The sequence below is a fragment of the Psittacula echo genome (genome assembly GCF_963264785.1).
Source record: "Psittacula echo genome assembly, chromosome: 5".
In the NCBI taxonomy this organism is placed as follows: Eukaryota; Metazoa; Chordata; class Aves; order Psittaciformes; family Psittacidae; genus Psittacula; species Psittacula echo.
In genome coordinates this window covers 67,613,915-67,631,689 of record NC_137739.1, presented here as the reverse complement: position 1 = coordinate 67,631,689, position 17,775 = coordinate 67,613,915, and the positions used below count along the sequence as shown (strand labels likewise).

Here is a 17,775-nt window from a genome sequence, read left to right as displayed (position 1 = left end):
GAAAGATGTGGTTTTCTAGTCTGTAACAGTCAACAGGTGGCTTCCCATTTTGCAGAGGAGGAAAGACCTAAACTGGACTCTTTACTCCATCTACACCTTTAGTTTGTATTTTTACAGGTCTGACTTTGCTTTTCCTCAGGCATGGCTCTGCAGTTTTACAGTAATTCTTAGTTGCATATGTCCATGGAAGTGGGAGGATGAAAAGTCCTGTCTGTTTGTTTGTTTAACCTCTAACTGTAGTACTTACTTTAATATATTTGTATTGTGAACATGGAGCTATACAGTTGACTCTCTTCCCTAAGTTTCTAACTAAATGGAGCATGTGGAGAACTGCCTCCAACTGTCACTGCACGCAGAGATCTTGAGTTGCTTGGCCTTTATATAAAGGTAGAATAGAATAAATGAGTGCTTCAGCTGACACATAACATTATACACATTAGCTCATAAAGTAAATGTTACTTAAAAGAGTTCATTTGTTATTTTTCATGAAGTACTGCTGGGCTTTCACTGTCCTTACGCTGGCACTGTAAACTTCAATGCCTTTTGTCATAGTTGCATCCTTTTACAGTCACATGGGTATTGCTTTTAGTTAAGCCAGATATTTTAATATTAAGTAACTGTATGGGAAGATGGAACTTGTATTTTATTGCTGTAGTTCCTTGCAGGAGACAGATTATGAAATTCACCGTGGCCATGCAGAGCTCTGAGAGCTTAATTGCAGAAGCTTGAGAGTTTAGCTTGTCCCATTCCAAGCAGCTTTCACTTTTGCACAGGAAACTCTTCTGGTACTTACCAAGCCAACTGTTCCTTTTCAGGCCACCTTTAGAGTTCTCTCTTTTATGTAGCTATGTCATCTGCAGGTTAGTGTTGCCTCTCATCTTTTCCAGAGTCTCTGTGGCTTTCCTTGTGCAGTGCTGCTGTGGCCTCCTTTCTCTGACACACCTTTCCATGTTCACTGACTTGTTCATTTAGTTTCCTGTTCATCTAGCCTTTGGACACCTAACATACCTGTTTGCCACCTTCATGTTTTTCCCAGGCAAGTGAACTTTTCCATTTCTCTATTGTCTCTGCACTTGCCTCAAGATCTAATTGTTGTTAGGTTTGTTCCCCCTACAGCCTTCCTCAGATCAAAGCGGAGAAAATTGAAAGACCCTTTGGCTAATTTAGGAGTAGGAGCAAGGGCGTTGAACTTGTTTTTCTTCTCTTATTCCCACCGGATGATCGTACTCTCAGCTCATACCTTTTCTTGCTTGCTAAAAATAAGCCTGTTCTTTACACGGCTGGAATATTCACTGTATTATGCTTGGACATACAGTTCTTTATTAAGTGTCCTTATGGAGACCCATTTGGCTGGATCTGTTCTGTAAGTGCACTGAATCATATTTGAATTACTTTCTTGAAAGAATGAAGAGAGGGTGAACTTGCATGTAATTTGTGAATTTGAGAAGGTAAATTACAGCTTTTGATGGTTTTTATCTTCCACAATATCATAATTTTTAGATACTTAAGAAATTTTTAATGTGGCTTAGTATTTTCTTTAGTGTTTAAAAAGTCTTAGGTCTAGGTTTTGGTTTGCTACAGTCTTCTTTGACTTGCAGCTTCTTGACTTACGCTATTATACACATGCTTTAGCTTTATTGCTGGCTCGTGCTTTTATCTTGTGTGCAGGATTTAAGAAAAGCTAAAGTACGTAGGGAAAATCATACAGCAAACACTGGAAAGGTTATTTGCATGGGACTGTAGTATCTATTCTGACTGTACTATTTGCCTTTTATCTCAGGCAGTCTCTGTTAATAAACTGTTAAATTTCGGGTGGTATGGTTTTCTGTCGCTTTAGACAGTAAAGTTAAGTACCAGCAGTAATGATTTTCCTGATCTTTTTGGTATTCAGTTTTTGCACTGAGTTGGTAATACCACAGAAATACAAATGGAACGAATAATTTATGTGGTTTTAAAGCTAAACTGTCTATATTCTTGTATCTCCAGTTTGACCTGATAACTGCAAAAGAACTGTGTATTGGGCAACATTTTCCATTGAATATGAAAAGTGCAATGAATCAAGCTGATTGTAGTTGACAGCTGGCTTGATCTTGCAGTGATTAGGTCTTGTACTGCTGGCAAAATCCACTAGCCTTTTCTGTTAGCTGATTGTTGATGAATGCAGAGACACAGCTTTTCATATTGATAAAGACTTTGAGGAAACATTTATTTCATATAGAATAAGATTAAAAAATATCCTACCTCCTATTGATTTCACTGAGACAAAAAGACGTGTAGAAACTCATTAAGACGTTTAGAATTGTTCGCTGTGAACAAGCCAAATCGAGAGTTAAACTATTGCAGCCAGAAAGTAACAGAAACATGGAGTTGAAGCTTGTTGAAGCAATGCAAATGTTTGCAGCTGATGGGCAGTGCTGCAAAATAAAGATGTGCTCTCTTACAATTACATGGGAAAATAGCAAACAGGTAATTAATTCTCAAATTTAGTAGTGGACTTGTTATTTAAATACTGTGTAGCTTTTGCACTTTAAATGATTGTGGGGTTTGTTGTCACATGAATGGAATGCAGACTAGTTTGGGTTTTGTAATGCCTTATCTCTGAATTGAAATCCTAAACTAATCAGATTTTGTTACGTGTATTTGCTGTAATTCTTAAGTTTTAAGACCTTATTGAAAACTTGTTACTTCAAAATGTCATGGTCAGCTTTTGCTTTTAACTACTCTGGTTTTATGGGAAGTGCAAGTCATACACTAAGTTTCATAACATCTTTTAATTCCAGGGTATTTATTTTCAGTGCTTTTGTACTGGAACATTTTGCAATTGTTTTATTGTTCTCATATGATACATCCCCACAGAAAAACTTCATATTGAAACAATTACTTCTGAGCAGAATAAATAATTAGTTTATCTTAATCATACTTAGCTATTCTATCAGAATGTTACTTTTCTAGAAGATCCAGAAAAACATACTTCCAAGACTATTTTTAAAGGCACTTAGTGTATTTCAACATGTATTGTAACATGTCTTTTAAAATCGCTCTGAGTAAAAGGATCGGTATTGTAAACAGGTCCAAAGTTTTGTGCACTTCTGATCTGTCATTTCTGTAAGAATGCATAATTTCAGATAATTCAGTTTTGTTAGGAAATGATGTTGGTATTTTGATTAATTTCAGCCACTGAGTATTCTAGCTAATACTGAAGTTAATATAAACATGCTTAAGATTTCTGTGGCTGTTGAATAGTGTCTGCAAGCACAAGGAAGAAAGTATTTTAAATAAATGAGTTCCAGATAGTACTTTCCTATGTGGTAGAAGTGAAATATAAGCAGTTCATTTCATATGTAGCACATGTTCAATATATACTTAAATCAATTTCTAATTTTGAAAATCTATTTTTCTATTGCTTTGATTTTTGTTCTGCCTGTTCTTAGCTATTCTATGCAAAATAGAGGACAGCCTCCCTTGTGATATTTCTATGAAAGCAATATGGGAACAGGAAATCTGGAGTCTGTGGCTTACACAAAATAGACTTAATAATAACATTATATAGAGTTACTTTTATTAGCATCAGCAAATTGGAGAAATTGCTAACAAGGTGGTGTAATTCATGAGAGATATTAAGATTTTATCTAATACAGGTGTGAGATGTATGATGTGAAATTTTTCAGCAAATTGTGATACAGTTGAAGCATATTTATTCTAAGGAACTGTTAATGCATTTATTTGCACAAATAAAATAATATTTTCATTATATATTTCTGAGTAAAGTTGCCAGATTCTATTTGTAATGTTAATTTCAAGGTTATTTTATTTAAAGGAGAAAGCACATACTAGGTATATTTTTCTGTAATTCCCAATATTCAGGCTGGCTTTTCTGGCTTTAATTAGCTTGTTCATTTCCATTAAGCTAAAAAAGGCATGTGCTATTGTCATTGGATTCTTTAAAATGGATTTCTGCTATCGGCACATTTCTGACCCAGTTAAAAAAAAATGAAGGCAGAGCTGTGGGTAAGGCCGTTAAGCTGGAAATAATGTCATCCATGTTGAGTTCAGCAAAAAAACTCTATTTTACTTTAAACAGAAACAGATATTTTGTCTTCTGTCTCTAATGTTATGTATGAGTTTTCACACAGGACTTTCAAATTGTCTTCATTTTTCATGGCTCTAGGATCAGGTTTAATGGCAAATGTGGACAAAATCTATTAGACATCATAAACTTGGTAATACATAGGGTCAGCATGTTTCAGGAATGTAAGGAGGTCAGAATCAATAATCTTCAGCAGATGCTCCAGCCTGTGTTTGCCTCTCATAGCATGGCACAAGGAGGCCACATACATTTCATATAAGACCTATTTGATACAGAATTGGTATAATTTCCCATATCTTCCATCTGTGATGGAAGCTTTCCCTATCACTACTGTTGTGCTGAGGACAGATATCCAAAATGTGTGATGGCTGTTCTTATCAACAACTTCTAAAGCTTTGTTGACAACTGGGTTAGTTAAAGCATCCCCTAAACTATGTTACCTTGAATGAGGCTTAAGGCAGAAAAGTTACAAGCTACTGATGGACTTCTGCTGCTTGTGTCCACATCAGCATGTGAGAATTTGGAAATCTTTTGCTAGATTCATCAGGCAAAGCAAAGCTGTTCCTTTCTTTCTGCTCTGGCAGTTCAGTAGTTGCGCAGAGCTGTAGCTCTTCTTTCGCTGTAAATGCGGCACAGAGGAGGAGAATGCAGGGATGGCCCACTGAACTCCCTGGTTTGGGGAGGGTGAGAATTGTCAGAGCCCTGATCCCAGTCTGGAATTCACTGGCTGGGGAGTGCTCCAGTCTAGCCACGTTCATGCTTCCTTCTGGGAAAACGCTCATTTAAGTAATAAATTACTGCCTTTGTCCGCATACTCATATATCTAGTCCCAGACCTGTCCGTTCTGGTTTTGTCATGTAGCTATATAGATTTCTGGGATTGACAGCTCTACAAAGATAAATTTCTAGTCTGGATGTAAGATTTTTATTCCTTTATTTGCCATAGGAAGGAGCAGCAACTTAGAACGGCTATTGATTATGGAAAACTGAATCTTTCAGTATATGCAGTAAACCAAAGAGTATTTACTTTGCATTTCTATGTAGGCATTTTAAGCCTTCTCAGGAGCAACTTGCAGGACCTTTCTGGCCTTTGCTGTTCCTCCTATTAGGCCAGCAAAGATGTTTTCTTTTTGCCATGGCAAAATTGCATGCATTGTTAATAAATCCCACATGGGGGAGTAAATTCTTTAGACCATGAACCCGAAGGACTCTCTTCTTGGATTTCTCTCTGTTGCCTCTAATTCAGCACTCATCTTGTCCTCAGTCCATGTTTTTTGGGGGGTTGATTACACGCTGGTTGATTGCATTTTACTTGGGTTATGTTGGACTTTGCGAATTGGTGGTTTGACCTAAAATCATCTTTGAGTGTGACAAGAGCGAAGGGTGGACTAAAGTACTAAAAGTAAAGTAGTAAAAGAGGGAGTAAGGATAGAAAGGATGGAGGTGACTGATAGGAAAAAGACTAGAAAAGGTGAGTTCATTCATTGTACAAGAATAGGCATAGGAGAAGGTGGAGCTTGGCCAGTTCAGGAGGTTTAACTTTAACTTACACTTCCTAGTTCAGGGTCTTGGGAGGAGAACTGAAGAAGAATTGTGTGGAAGACAGGAGTGAGCACCTATCTTAAAAAGAGGGAAGGAATAGATAAGAGAAGTTAATGACATAGTGGCTCTTGCAAACCTAGAAAAAGATCTGAAGAGATAGCATGCAGGAAATGATTGGTGAATTCTTGTACTGCTCCAGTTTTCTTCTTCAATTAATTGGTCACATTATACTTTACACTGGCTGTTTGAGTGGCTAGGCATTGCTGAACCTAAACATGAGATTGCCCATCGTTACGGTGGCCTGTAAAGCTTATGAATATTTGTTGTTTTCCTTTAAAGCTCTTATTTGTGTAAATATTTCATTATTAGTTTCAGAATAACTTTATATACTTACTAGTGCAAACTTATAAAATGGTCAAAAATAAGTATCTTCATTGCCTAGACACTGAGGCAAAGAAATGCATAAAATCCAACCACATCCTAATTATCATCTTTTATTTCAAAAGGTCAGTATCATGCATTTTTTCATTTTAATATTGACATAATTAGATTCCTCTTTAAAGATAGTTCTCCAATGGGAGTAAAGGCAAAAAATCCCCACTGGAATCAGCCCTTATTGCTTACATGTCGTTACAACAGTACACTCTGTCAAATAAATAGTTTGAGTTCAGGTACAATTTTTCATTTACTATTGTGGGTTTCCAATAAGTAAACCATTTCATAATAGCTTAGAAGTATGCAGACTGAGGAGTTTGTGATGATAGACAGAAGAGCATAGTGTGAGGTTAGAAAGGAAGGAGGAAAAAGAAAATGAATTTTCAGAGTGACAAGACTAATGTGTTAAAGGAGGTTCCTTTTCTTAATTAAATGCCTAAGGTATGACTTGTTTTGAGGCTGCTTGTAAACTGGTTCCCAAAGTATTTAATTACTACTGTACCATTCATCTTGCCTGTCTCAAAATATTAATCATCGAATCGTAAAAATACTAGCTTGTAGTAGGAGGCTGATGTCAGAAGCTGAAACTCCAGTTCATTACAAATGCTGTCTCTCATCATGACCTTTTAAAGTGCATGCTAAACAAAATAAATACATTTTTATAAGATTCTTGTCGATATTAAGAAATTAGGGAATATAGATGTAAAGTATTCTTGTCTGTATGAGACATACATAATACTTCCTTAGTGCCTAATAATGCAGTATTTGCTCCATAGCATCTCATTTAGGAGTTCATCTCGATGTGTAAATGCTTCTGTGAATCAATGAGAAGAAATTTACAATTCAGCAAAACTGTCTGCTTTGATGTATCACCATGTAGCAAATGAATCTGTGGAATCTGAAGGAGTAGGTATTTGTAGTGGCTTTTTAGTACCTCCTTCAGAAGGCAGTTCTGTAGGAGGGAGTTTTTTCTTGCTGCAGGAGGAAGGAGGAGATCTGGACCTTAAATGTGATAGGCTTGTGTTTGTTATGAGAGGTGAGTGACTTTGTAGATGAAGTTGTTAGTAACTACCATGAGCAGTGCAACCTTAAGAATCTGAGAAACCAACAACCTCATTAAAGAACTGAGAAAATGCAGCGCTCCCTTTACCTTGCATAACCTGAGGTTCTGGAGAACGACCGGGGCTGACTTCCTTCATTGATGGCGTTCGTGTACAGATCATTACAAGCAGACTCAAGGAATATAAAATGCTGTGATTGAATTGATTCAAGTAGATCGTGGCAAGAGAAAGATTCAGTGTTTTTCATGCTGTTTCAAAAATTATGCTGTCCTATTCTGAGACCTGAAATCAGCAACAGTCTATCTGAAAACAATTGATTTGATGTCGAAGAGGAATTCTGCTTGGTCTGGTCACTGCTTTTGCCATGTGGATGAAAAAGAACAAACTGCGAGTGAAGTTGCAGGTTTAAAACTTTGCTTCCTCAGCTGCCTCTTCTTTTCTTTCCTAAGTATAGTGTAGTTATTTTAAGTGAAAGGGACACTTACTGGTATTCAGTGAGGTAAACGTTAAGGGATTTCTCATAGGGCATTTATATTTAAATGGTTAATTATCACCGTTTCCATGTTCTTGTGTTCTGCCATGTATAAAAGGTTTTTAGACATTATGCTTTCTGAATGGAACATTTTACAGTAGTTAATAGCTTCTTCACGGAGAAGCTAATATTTGCATTAATCTTTTAATTAATCTTCTATATTTTACATCATATAAAATAATTCCATACTTTTTCAGGCATTATAAGATATGCTTTCAAATATGCTTATTTAAAGCAGTAAAAATTCTGAGCTTTTGGATCAAACTGTTGTGGTTTTTTCTTTCTTGTCCTTTTACAAAAAAATTTCTTACTGTTGTTGTGTTCCAAGTTATGTTTTTCACTTAAAAAATCTGTAATTTTCACTCTGTGAAATGGCTTTTTTACTTTGAAATATGCACAGCCCCTATACAGATGCCACTTTTTGAGTCTGGATATATTTTTAACAAGACTTCTTAGCAAAATAAAACATCTTTATTTTTGGACGGTGTTATGCTGAAAATTGCTACTGGAAATAGAATGAACTATCAATGTTGTTAAACTGATGATGAAAGCAGGAAGAAGAGAAGCATCAGACTATGCAAAAATCTTCCCAATACAAGTTGTGTATTTTTGAAACGAAACATATGTTGTATTGAGAAAATACCGTCAATTCACCCCTCCCTTTTTAAAGTCATCAATCCAAAACCTTCAAGCCATTCTGAGCCCCTTTTAAGAATTACCTACAAAGTCCAGCAAATGCAGATGTAGAAGTTTAGGGTTTTCTGATAGAAGGTCATGCCAAAGGAAGTCAGCAGAGCATGAACATGGTCTGCAAGCAGCATCTCAGTTTTGTATTATTTTTCTTGTCTCAAGTTAGCTCATTTTGGTTTGTGGATGACGCCTGGAAAGGTTTCCTTACTTTCTTAACCAATTACTGCCTCTCAGTCTGTAATTATTAATAAAATGTCTCTCTTTGATTTATTAGCTGGTGGCCACAGATGTGTACAAGTTCTTTGGCCTTAAAAAATACTGAGAAAGACTCACTCGTCTGTCATAAGTCATGCTAATAAAAAAGTACACGCTGCTATGTTAAATCTTTTCTTTTGTTCTCCCTCCCTCCCTTCCCCCCCCCCCTTTTTCTTTTTTTCTTTCTTTTTTTTTTTTTTTAATTACTGTGTTCACTAACAGAGTGTTGAAATAGAAAATTAGTGGTTTGGGTGGATTTTATCTTTTGTTCTGGTTTCACCATTCTATATAGCTATAACTAAATAGATATTTTTAACTTACTTCTCTACTATGAGTAATTTTCATTATTGTTGACTATTTTGACTATTAAGAGGAGTTTGAGTTGTAGCATCCAATAAGAATTATAATTTTGCTCCATAATTTATTCAGTAGGAAATGTTCAGAGGGACAGTAACTTTTTAGAAATATTTTTGTCCGACATGTCTATATCATGCATCTAAGATGCAGCAGCTTGAAAAGTTACTGTTCAAAATCTGGCTCATTTTAGTGACTGACCTTGAGGTGCACATCTTTACTTGAATAATTTCTGTATGCAGAAACAGGAATTACTAATTGGATTTCAGGTAGAAAAAAGAAGAAGAAGAAGAAAAAAAGGAGAAATCAGTAATTTTAAAACAAATAGTGTTTTCCTTTCTGACTAAAGGGCTATTCTGAACTTCTTACTTTCTGGCATAGTTTTTCAAAGGCTGGTATTTTCTTTCTGTGCAAATGCTGAAGTTGTGGTTAAACCATGGAATTTTAAGATTGTGGGTTTTGGTTTTCTGAGTAGCAAAGCAGGTATTTGGCAGCCTTTGGAATTTGTCTTGCTACACTGCACTCTCTTGTGATTGCATAGTAAAAACTGGTTGGACTAATTTAATGTACAGATATAAATTCTGTTCGTTGGCAAAACTATGAATATACCGAAACAATGTATTTATTTTCAAAACCACATATTTGGTCTCACACATTGTCACAGCATTATATAAATTTTAAATAATTTTCAGTAATTGCCTTTCTACCCCAATTTTGTAAATATTTTGTTAGTTTTGATATGCAAAAGAAGTGATAGAGCCCCAATAATATCTCATTTTCTCATTTAGAGTTCACTCAGTAATAGCCACTTGCTTATCCGAAGGGGATCACTTTGCTTCACTTTGTACAGACTTTTTTCACTCAAATTGCTACCTTAAATGCTCCAATCTGCCAGTAAATTTCACAGTCTTCAGATGTGAGATTGGTGATGGAGATAGCTTTTACCTAAGCCTTTATCAAAAGGTTCTCATGAAGTCTTGTGCTGCGCTAAGTAAATAATGCTAGCCACATGTTAAAGCCACCAAGGTAGCTACACTGAAAATATTAGGAAAGGAAAGAAGATTCTGATTCCAATACTGCTTAAAATACCTGCTTGCATGTGTGTTATCATATGTGCCATACCAGTGCTGTGTACCAATTCTGCAGAACATCTCAACAGAACAGTGTTAAACATAGTATAAGGGCTTTTTTTTTCTTGTTTGTTTTGTCTCATAATGTTTTCCTCTTTTATCTGCTTTTCCAGTTTCTGCTTTTTCTGTCCTTGGCATGTGTGTGGTTTGTGTCCTTTATTTCTGCTCTGAGCTTCCTTACTTTTTCATAGGGATCCGTCATTGTTCTTTCTCTTGAGGACTGCAACGGAGGCTTTAGCCTTTAGGCTCTGAGGAGTGGGGATTTAGCTTCTATCATCTGAACACTTAATATACATCAGCACATTAATGTAACATTTTGTATTTTGCAGGTTGGGAATCCACGTGTTGAGCTCACTCTTTCTGAACTTCAAGATATGGCTGCCCGACAACAGCAGCAGATTGAAAATCAACAGCAAATGCTGGTTGCTAAGGTAATAATTATGATCATAATAAATACAAATTTCCTTCACATATGCAAGTGTAATTTTCATGGATTTTTAAAAAAACATTAATTCATTCTAGATAAGCTCAGGAAGGCTTGAATCCACTGTTTTACCAAGTTAATCAGATGATATGCAACATTTTGGTGTAAATGACACTATAACAACCTATGTCAGGCCAAGTTATGTGTCTTTAGAAAAAAATATTAATAGCTTTTATTTGTCTCTTTTGTGAGGCCCACTTCATGATCTGTTATAGGTCAGGCTTGACTTTATGTATCTTTAGTATCTCATCTTTAGTAGCTCATTCATTCCACTATAGTAACAGTGCTGTGAGATTGTGCCCACTTTATATATATTCATGTATTACATTTCCAAAGTCTCTGTGTTACAAGAATCAAAGTATGTTTTCAGAGTGAGGAGTGGGTTTAATGTTTCTGACATTGTTGTGAGTGTTACAATATACAGTATGCATTGGATGCTTGGAGTACCTAGGGATCAGTCTATCAGTTTTGTAGCTCTTTCTTGATGGAAATAATGTGGAAAAGGAAACATTTTCCTTGTGTGCCCAGCAGACGGACTGTTATTTAGAACTGGAACTTGATCTTGAGGTAGGTCAGCTTGTTAAAAATCATGTGTTGGACCTGTTTTGTCTCTGGAAAGCCAGATAACATCATTGCAAGTTAGTTTGTTTTGCAACAGCAGGAAATGAGTTAATAGTGTCAGCAAACAAATGCCAGAGGAAGCTTCATGTGCGTTTGAATGAGTGTTCAGGCGAGGGTTGTATTTGCACGTATGTGTAAATTTGGTCTAAAAAATCTTGAATCTCTGCTCTAAAACAGATTTGACAATGTAGAACACTTTTCTAGAGGGACTGATAAATCTTTTAACCTTTTAACTACATTTTTAATGGCAACCTTTTCTGATTTCTGGAAATATAAAACCCCACTGATCATAGTGATGTGTTTTTCCAGGTAATTTTATCATTTTATCATTTTATCAGGAACAACGTTTGCGTTATCTGAAGCAGCAAGAACGTCGTCAGCAGCAGTCTGTTTCTGAGAGTGAAAAGCTCCAGAAACTTAAAGAACGTGTTGAAACCCAGGAGACAAAGCTGAAAAAAATCCGTGCCATGAGAGGACAAGTGGACTACAGCAAGATAATGAATGGCAATCTGTGTATGTAGAATTTTTAAGGAGCTTACTTGGTTTAATTTACTGTTTTCTGCATGACTAGCAAATAATGCTACATTGCTTGTCATTCTAGCATTGAAACAGGATTTCAGATAGAATGTTTTTTTTTTTTTTGTCTTAGAGGGTGTGCTGTGTTTCTGTGAAATTTGTATATGTTGTAACTTCTTGTTTTCTATAGTCAGACATAAAGTTCGAATAGGTCTATTCTCTTAATATTAGGAAATACTAGGACTGTTAGCAAATTCCCAACACATAAATATTTTATATGAGTATGTATGTACTAGATTTAAAACTGGAGCGTTGTATTTATCAGTACCTGTAGAATTAAAAAATTAACAACTTCTGCTTTACTTAATTGTTTTTTGTTTTTTTTATCTTGTTAATTTTAGCAACTGAAATTGAGCATATAAGTGCCATGTTCCAGGAAAAGCAGCAGGAGCTACAGGCTGCAGTGTTAAAAGTGGATCAGCTTACTCAGCAACTGGAGGATTTAAGGAAAGGGAAACTCAATGGGTTTCAGTCTTACAATGGACAAATGACGGGACCTGCAGCAGTAGAATTGAAAAAGTTGTATCAAGAGCTGCAAGTAAGTAATAGAGAGATGCTATTTAGCTGTCAGCTGTAGATTTTAAAAAGTAGTATTACTATGCTTATGCATAGCCATTTGGTTCTGCAGCATCTCATAAAATAGGTGTATAGGAAAGCTGTCAATGTGTGAGGTTGCAGTTAGCATATAACCCTCTTTAAAACAGAATCTCATTAGCTTTAAGAACTATTTTTGTTGTTGCTCATACACATTATGATACAAAGTGCACAAGTGTTCTGAAGGGCATTTCTCAGCCCCTAATACTGCAATACTGAATGTTGACATAATCTACTATTTCTTTTAATCTCTCAACAAATTTAAAAAATAAAAATTAAAAATTCGGTATTTTTCTATTTTTCAAAAGAACTGGATGTAGCAAGCCTCACTTAGATGGCATTTTAACTTGGAGACATGACTGGGCAGTGAATAAAAATAAATTTAAACTATATTGGGAAAATATAGCTATTATATCTGGTATAAATAAAGAAAATACATAAGACTTAAATAATGCAATTTAACAGAATCATCAAAAATAAAAGCTGCGCTATGTTTACCGCACTATATAGAGCTCTATAGCTGCAGTATTTTAACACAGCGTGCCCTGTATCACTATTGTGTATCTTCTTCTAAGAAGACTGTTAAATCTGAAGTGCAGTTCTCGCATGAGTAATAAAATACTCAACTTATTTCGAAATTTTGTACAGTTTTTATGTTTAAAAGTTATGGAATACTTAACTACGTGCCAATGTGTCAGGATTTGAGGGCTTTCTTTTATTTACTCATGTACTTTACTGTGATCAAGACAACAACTCAAATATATTTAACATACCAAAATCAGTCTCAACCACTACTTACATGAGCAAGTACAACATGAGATTAATCCATCATGTGTTTTCATTAAGTAGGAATGATTCCTTTTTTGTCCTCTTTTTCCCCTTTTCCCATTTATACAAGGCATATATGCCTTGTGAGTATTTTGAAGTGCTAAGATCCTCAATAGATTAAGATGTCTTTTGTGCTTCACAGCAATGCCATACACATTTGTCAAGACTTAAATTTGCCTCAGGTGTTTTTTGCAGGTAACATTACCATGAAAAATTGAAACACTGAGACAATACTGTCAGAGTTATTGAACATATGAAAAAATGCCAGTGGGAAAGCAAGAGAAATAATTTATAAACACTGTCACGGTTGATTTAAGCCATAAAGGTAATCCATCCCCTAATCTGCTGGAAACCTACTGTCAAGGTTTCAGTTTAATCCTAGTGTAGAGAGGAAAATCTGTGCCCAGTCCCTGCACTAGCAGTTCAGTTAACGTGACATCAAGAAGTTTCATGTGGAAGTGGAAATAGAATCAATACCATAATTTCTGTTACAAATTTTGTATCACTGAGTTTTCATGATAATCAGTCTCAGTTAAACATAACTTTTAATAAACATTTTCTATTATTTAATTTTTCACAGTGGAGTTCAGTTCTGAAATGGCTCTATGCCTATTTCTTCAATCCATTTGCTATAAATGGGATGCAGCCTACATGTATTTAATAGGTATCCACTAATTTATTAGGGCATTCTTTTGCTGTTTTGTTTTAAGAGTTGTTCATGGTTGCAAATGCTAATTTGACAGGCCGTGTGGAAGCGTAATATTAGAGATGTCAGAACAAGCTGCCAAACCTAGTTGCTTTGGGTTTTTTAACACTATATTAAAAACCAACTTGACAACAGACAGAATGAAGTAACAGAATGAAGGAACTGCCCTAACAAGTGCTTCTTTCTTTGTTTCTTCCTTTCTATTTTTTTTTTCCTTTTTTAAGATTCGTAACAGGCTTAACCAGGAGCAGAACTCCAAGCTTCAGCAGCAAAAGGAACTCTTAAACAAACGCAATATGGAGGTGGCTATGATGGACAAGCGAATCAATGAGCTGCGTGAACGACTATACAAGAAAAAAGTTGAGGCACGTCAAAAAGAAAACATTCCTGTAAGATAAACTGTTAAAAGGGCCACACTTTAGTTTATCAAGAGCCTATAAAAACTACGCTTTTTCCCAGCTGCATAACACAATTACATCAAAGAACCTGTTTTAAAAGTAATAGGCTTCTTAAAAGTATTGTAAGGTTTTCCGTATCAGAAAACTGATAGACCGAGTGTGTTTTCTTTTATTTTTCTTTATAGCACAGACCATAGTATATTAAAAATTATGGTAGTTTATGTTTCTAGGAAGGAAAGTGTAATTATGGGCTGTGTTTCAAAGCATGAAAGCATAGCAGTTTGGGTTTTATAAAATACTGATCTTCCAGTATGGAAAATTGAAAGTATGTAAGTGATCTGATAAAGTTAGCCTTGATAGCTGCCTGGAACTTGGATAAGAAATCACTTGCACTGTAGACCATTTATCTAAGGATCAGAGAGATCGATTCTGGATTTCCATACATATTCCTAGCTGGAGGTATTGCTCTAAAAAAAACCAAAACAACACACCACAACAAAAAAACCCAAACAAACCACACATACATATTTGAACACTTGAGAACTCATTTTAGTCCATTTGCCTAAGAAAGGCCCAGTGTAAGAGACCTTACACAGATAGAGATTTCTACAAGAAATGTATTTGCTGTGGCTGAGAAATCTAGTTTTTGAGGTGTTGATTTTAACAAATGAAACTTGTACTTTATGCTTTTTTTTGTAGAAGCATGGAGTATGGTAACTTAATTATTAAGGTGTCTTAGCTATAGTGCATGGTTCTAGATAATTAAATTTAGACCTCCTGTTCATGCACAAATGCCTAGGGTAAATGGAAGTTCACATTTCAATTTGTCTGGTTTTTTTAGTTGAATCGTATTAATGGCACTTCCTCACCCCAGTCATCCCTGAGTGCTTCAGGAAGGGTGGCAGCAGTAGGACCTTACATCCAAGTTCCAAGTGCTGGCACTTACGCTGTACCAGTAGATCCAGTTAAACCACAGTCTCTCACCATTGCTTCTAGCTCAACACATGGAAGATCAAAATCTGGTAAGTACTCAAGTGTGGTGCTTATTAATACATATGGTTTGGAAAGGAGTAATAAAGAAAAAGAGTGATCTTGGGAGCACCAGTGAAGGCATAATCACTGTACTGGAGGAGGCGTTTCAGATGTCTTGATACTGCTGTGTGAATTGGACATTAGTCATTTGATATGAGGTGGTTTTTCTTCTTTCCATTAATTTTTCTTAGGAGACTTGAATGTTTTCTTTGAAATTTGACTAGATGGTAAACAGCTAAAAGGAGCACACGTTCCTTTACAGATTCTTTGTTCTGTCTTTAATAGCTTTTCAGTTAGTGTGTTTGAATATAATAATTAATGAATAATCAACTTTGGGGTAAACTATATTATAAACAACTATTTAGAGTAGGTTGCTTTTTGTCAAGTAAAACAAAACTAGTAAACCTGAAAAATAATAAAACTTCCCAGGAGACTACATAGGAAAAGAAGCTGGGGGAAGCTTGCAGCATGCTTCCAGATGGGGGGGGAAGAAGTAGAGGGAAGACAGTCTGGTCTTATGGAAAAGTTGTAAGCCTAAGGAATGACTCTAATTGTGAAGTGACAGTTTTGTTTTCAGATGTGGATTCGTCTTTCACATATGGGAAAGGACGGTTCATAACTTTTAAGTTCACCAACCAAAAATAAGTCACTGTGTTTATTACTCCGAAGGTATTTGAATATTCTATAAGATAGATTTATGTAAGGAAAAGCTTATATGCTCCCAGGTAGAAAAGCAATTAGGATTTTTTTTTTTTTTCAACTGTCATGCTTTTATTTCTCATTATCTGAGTGTTCCTGTTCTAATTTCTCCATTGTCATTGTTATAATTTTTCCACGACTTTTTTTCTTTCTTTTTCTGTGTTAACTGGATCTGCCTTGGTGTGTCCGGTAGAGACAGACTGTGGGTGTGTGAAAAAATCTCCAGACACGTGGAAGGTTTCTGATTTAGACATAATAGTGGATCCTATTCTGTCACCTCCCACTTCTCTTCAGTCCGCTGTTCACAATGTCATCCGCCTGGCACCTACTCTGTTTGACACCCAGCACTGTGAGTCCGTAGAAGATCTCTGGCTAGCTAAGAACGCAGGTTTTAATATGGTCATCTGAGCTCTTCCATACAGATGCATATTAAACAGCATCTTTAGAACTTGTTTTGCTTTCTGGCATGCAGAAAATTATGTTGAAATATAAAATTGTTGAGAAGTTGCTTTTCACTTTTGAAGGAAACAAATTTGCAGCAAATTCATCCCTGGAGTACTGAAGTAGTGTACTAGGGATGTGTTTTCTTCCTTTAAAAACCTTGAAATTTTCTAATTGTAATTAGAAATTTTTGTGGTAATCACCAAAGCATGTATTAGTATATCTCAGATAAGATAGATATATTACATACAGGTTTAGAGATGTATTACATACAGTTTTAGCTTGAGTTACTTTGTGGGGAAACTTTGAGTTCCCATGTTGCACTGGCCCCAGAGCTGGGATAAAAGCTCACTCTGTCCTCAGCAAGAATCTTGCTTACTTTCATTGGACAAAAAAGTTATACCTGGTTTGCTTTACTAAGTATCTTGGATCCCGGCCTACAAAAATTTTTAGGTGAAGTCAAAGAAAACACACAAAACCTTTTGTGTCTACGTGTTACTGTCTTATTTGTGTAAATGCAAAGTGTAGTGATGAGAGTTGAAATATTTTGGGTGTTAGGTAGTCATACAAGCAGCAGACAAGAGGTACAATTTGGGGAGAAAAGAAGCCAGCTGGCTGAAATGGGGTGTGGGGTGACTGAGAGCAGGAGCTAGTGAGGGCTTGTCAGAAGGGCGTTGCCATCAGATGGGCAAGAGTGTCTGGGACCAGCTCAGCCTCACCAAAGATAGCAGGAGACAGATGCTGTTTGGTTGCTTCCTCTTAGCACCTCCCAGGCAGCCTCTGGTGCCACACGCTGCCGTTGCAGATTGCAACAGAAGCTTAAGCGCACGAGATTCAGCTTGGCTTGTGGGAGTACGTGAGAGGTGCGCTCATAAAACATGCATGGTGGTTGGCAAGTCTGCCAGCTTGTAATAGGAAGGACATGAAAGTGGGAACAGTTACATCTGATGTTTATGTAAGTAGAATGAAACGGAGAGGTTAGAGGAGAGTCTGAATTTACTTCTAGTCTGTTATCTCAGAATTTGGGGATGAACATGCTAGTATTTGGAATTCCAAGGATTACAAAAAGCTTTTGTATAACTAACAGAAGAGTGTGGGCTTGTGTTTGCAGGTAAGAGAATTAAATTCTTTGGGACTTTTGCTGTTGTTACTGTAAGTGCTTTCTTAATAGCTAAACTTATGGCTAAATATGTTTTTGTGTTTAGTGTGAATCAGTTATAACACCTTTTATTGATCTTCAGAAGCTTTACTGAATCACAGCCTTCCTGGAGTTATGGAACATCCTGTGTATATTGTATGCTAAATGTTAAT

General features: G+C 36.0%; 1 protein-coding gene across 3 annotated transcripts in view; it reads left to right on the top strand.

The window, feature by feature from the left end:
* PPP1R13B (protein phosphatase 1 regulatory subunit 13B) overlaps positions 1-17,775 on the top strand; it is a gene marked incomplete at its 5' end in the record, with an annotated part of 70,686 nt that overhangs the window by 42,129 nt on the left and 10,782 nt on the right. For 2 of the 3 annotated variants that reach the window (XM_080617874.1, XM_080617875.1), the window contains 5 exons: positions 10,415-10,516; positions 11,529-11,703; positions 12,108-12,304; positions 14,119-14,283; positions 15,134-15,314. In XM_080617874.1, coding sequence (XP_080474000.1) covers positions 10,415-10,516; positions 11,529-11,703; positions 12,108-12,304; positions 14,119-14,283; positions 15,134-15,314 — 820 coding nt within the window. Of the gene's footprint in view, positions 1-10,414; positions 10,517-11,528; positions 11,704-12,107; positions 12,305-14,118; positions 14,284-15,133; positions 15,315-16,216; positions 16,373-17,775 lie in introns of all 3 variants that reach the window. The other variant, XM_080617873.1, reaches the window with a different exon arrangement.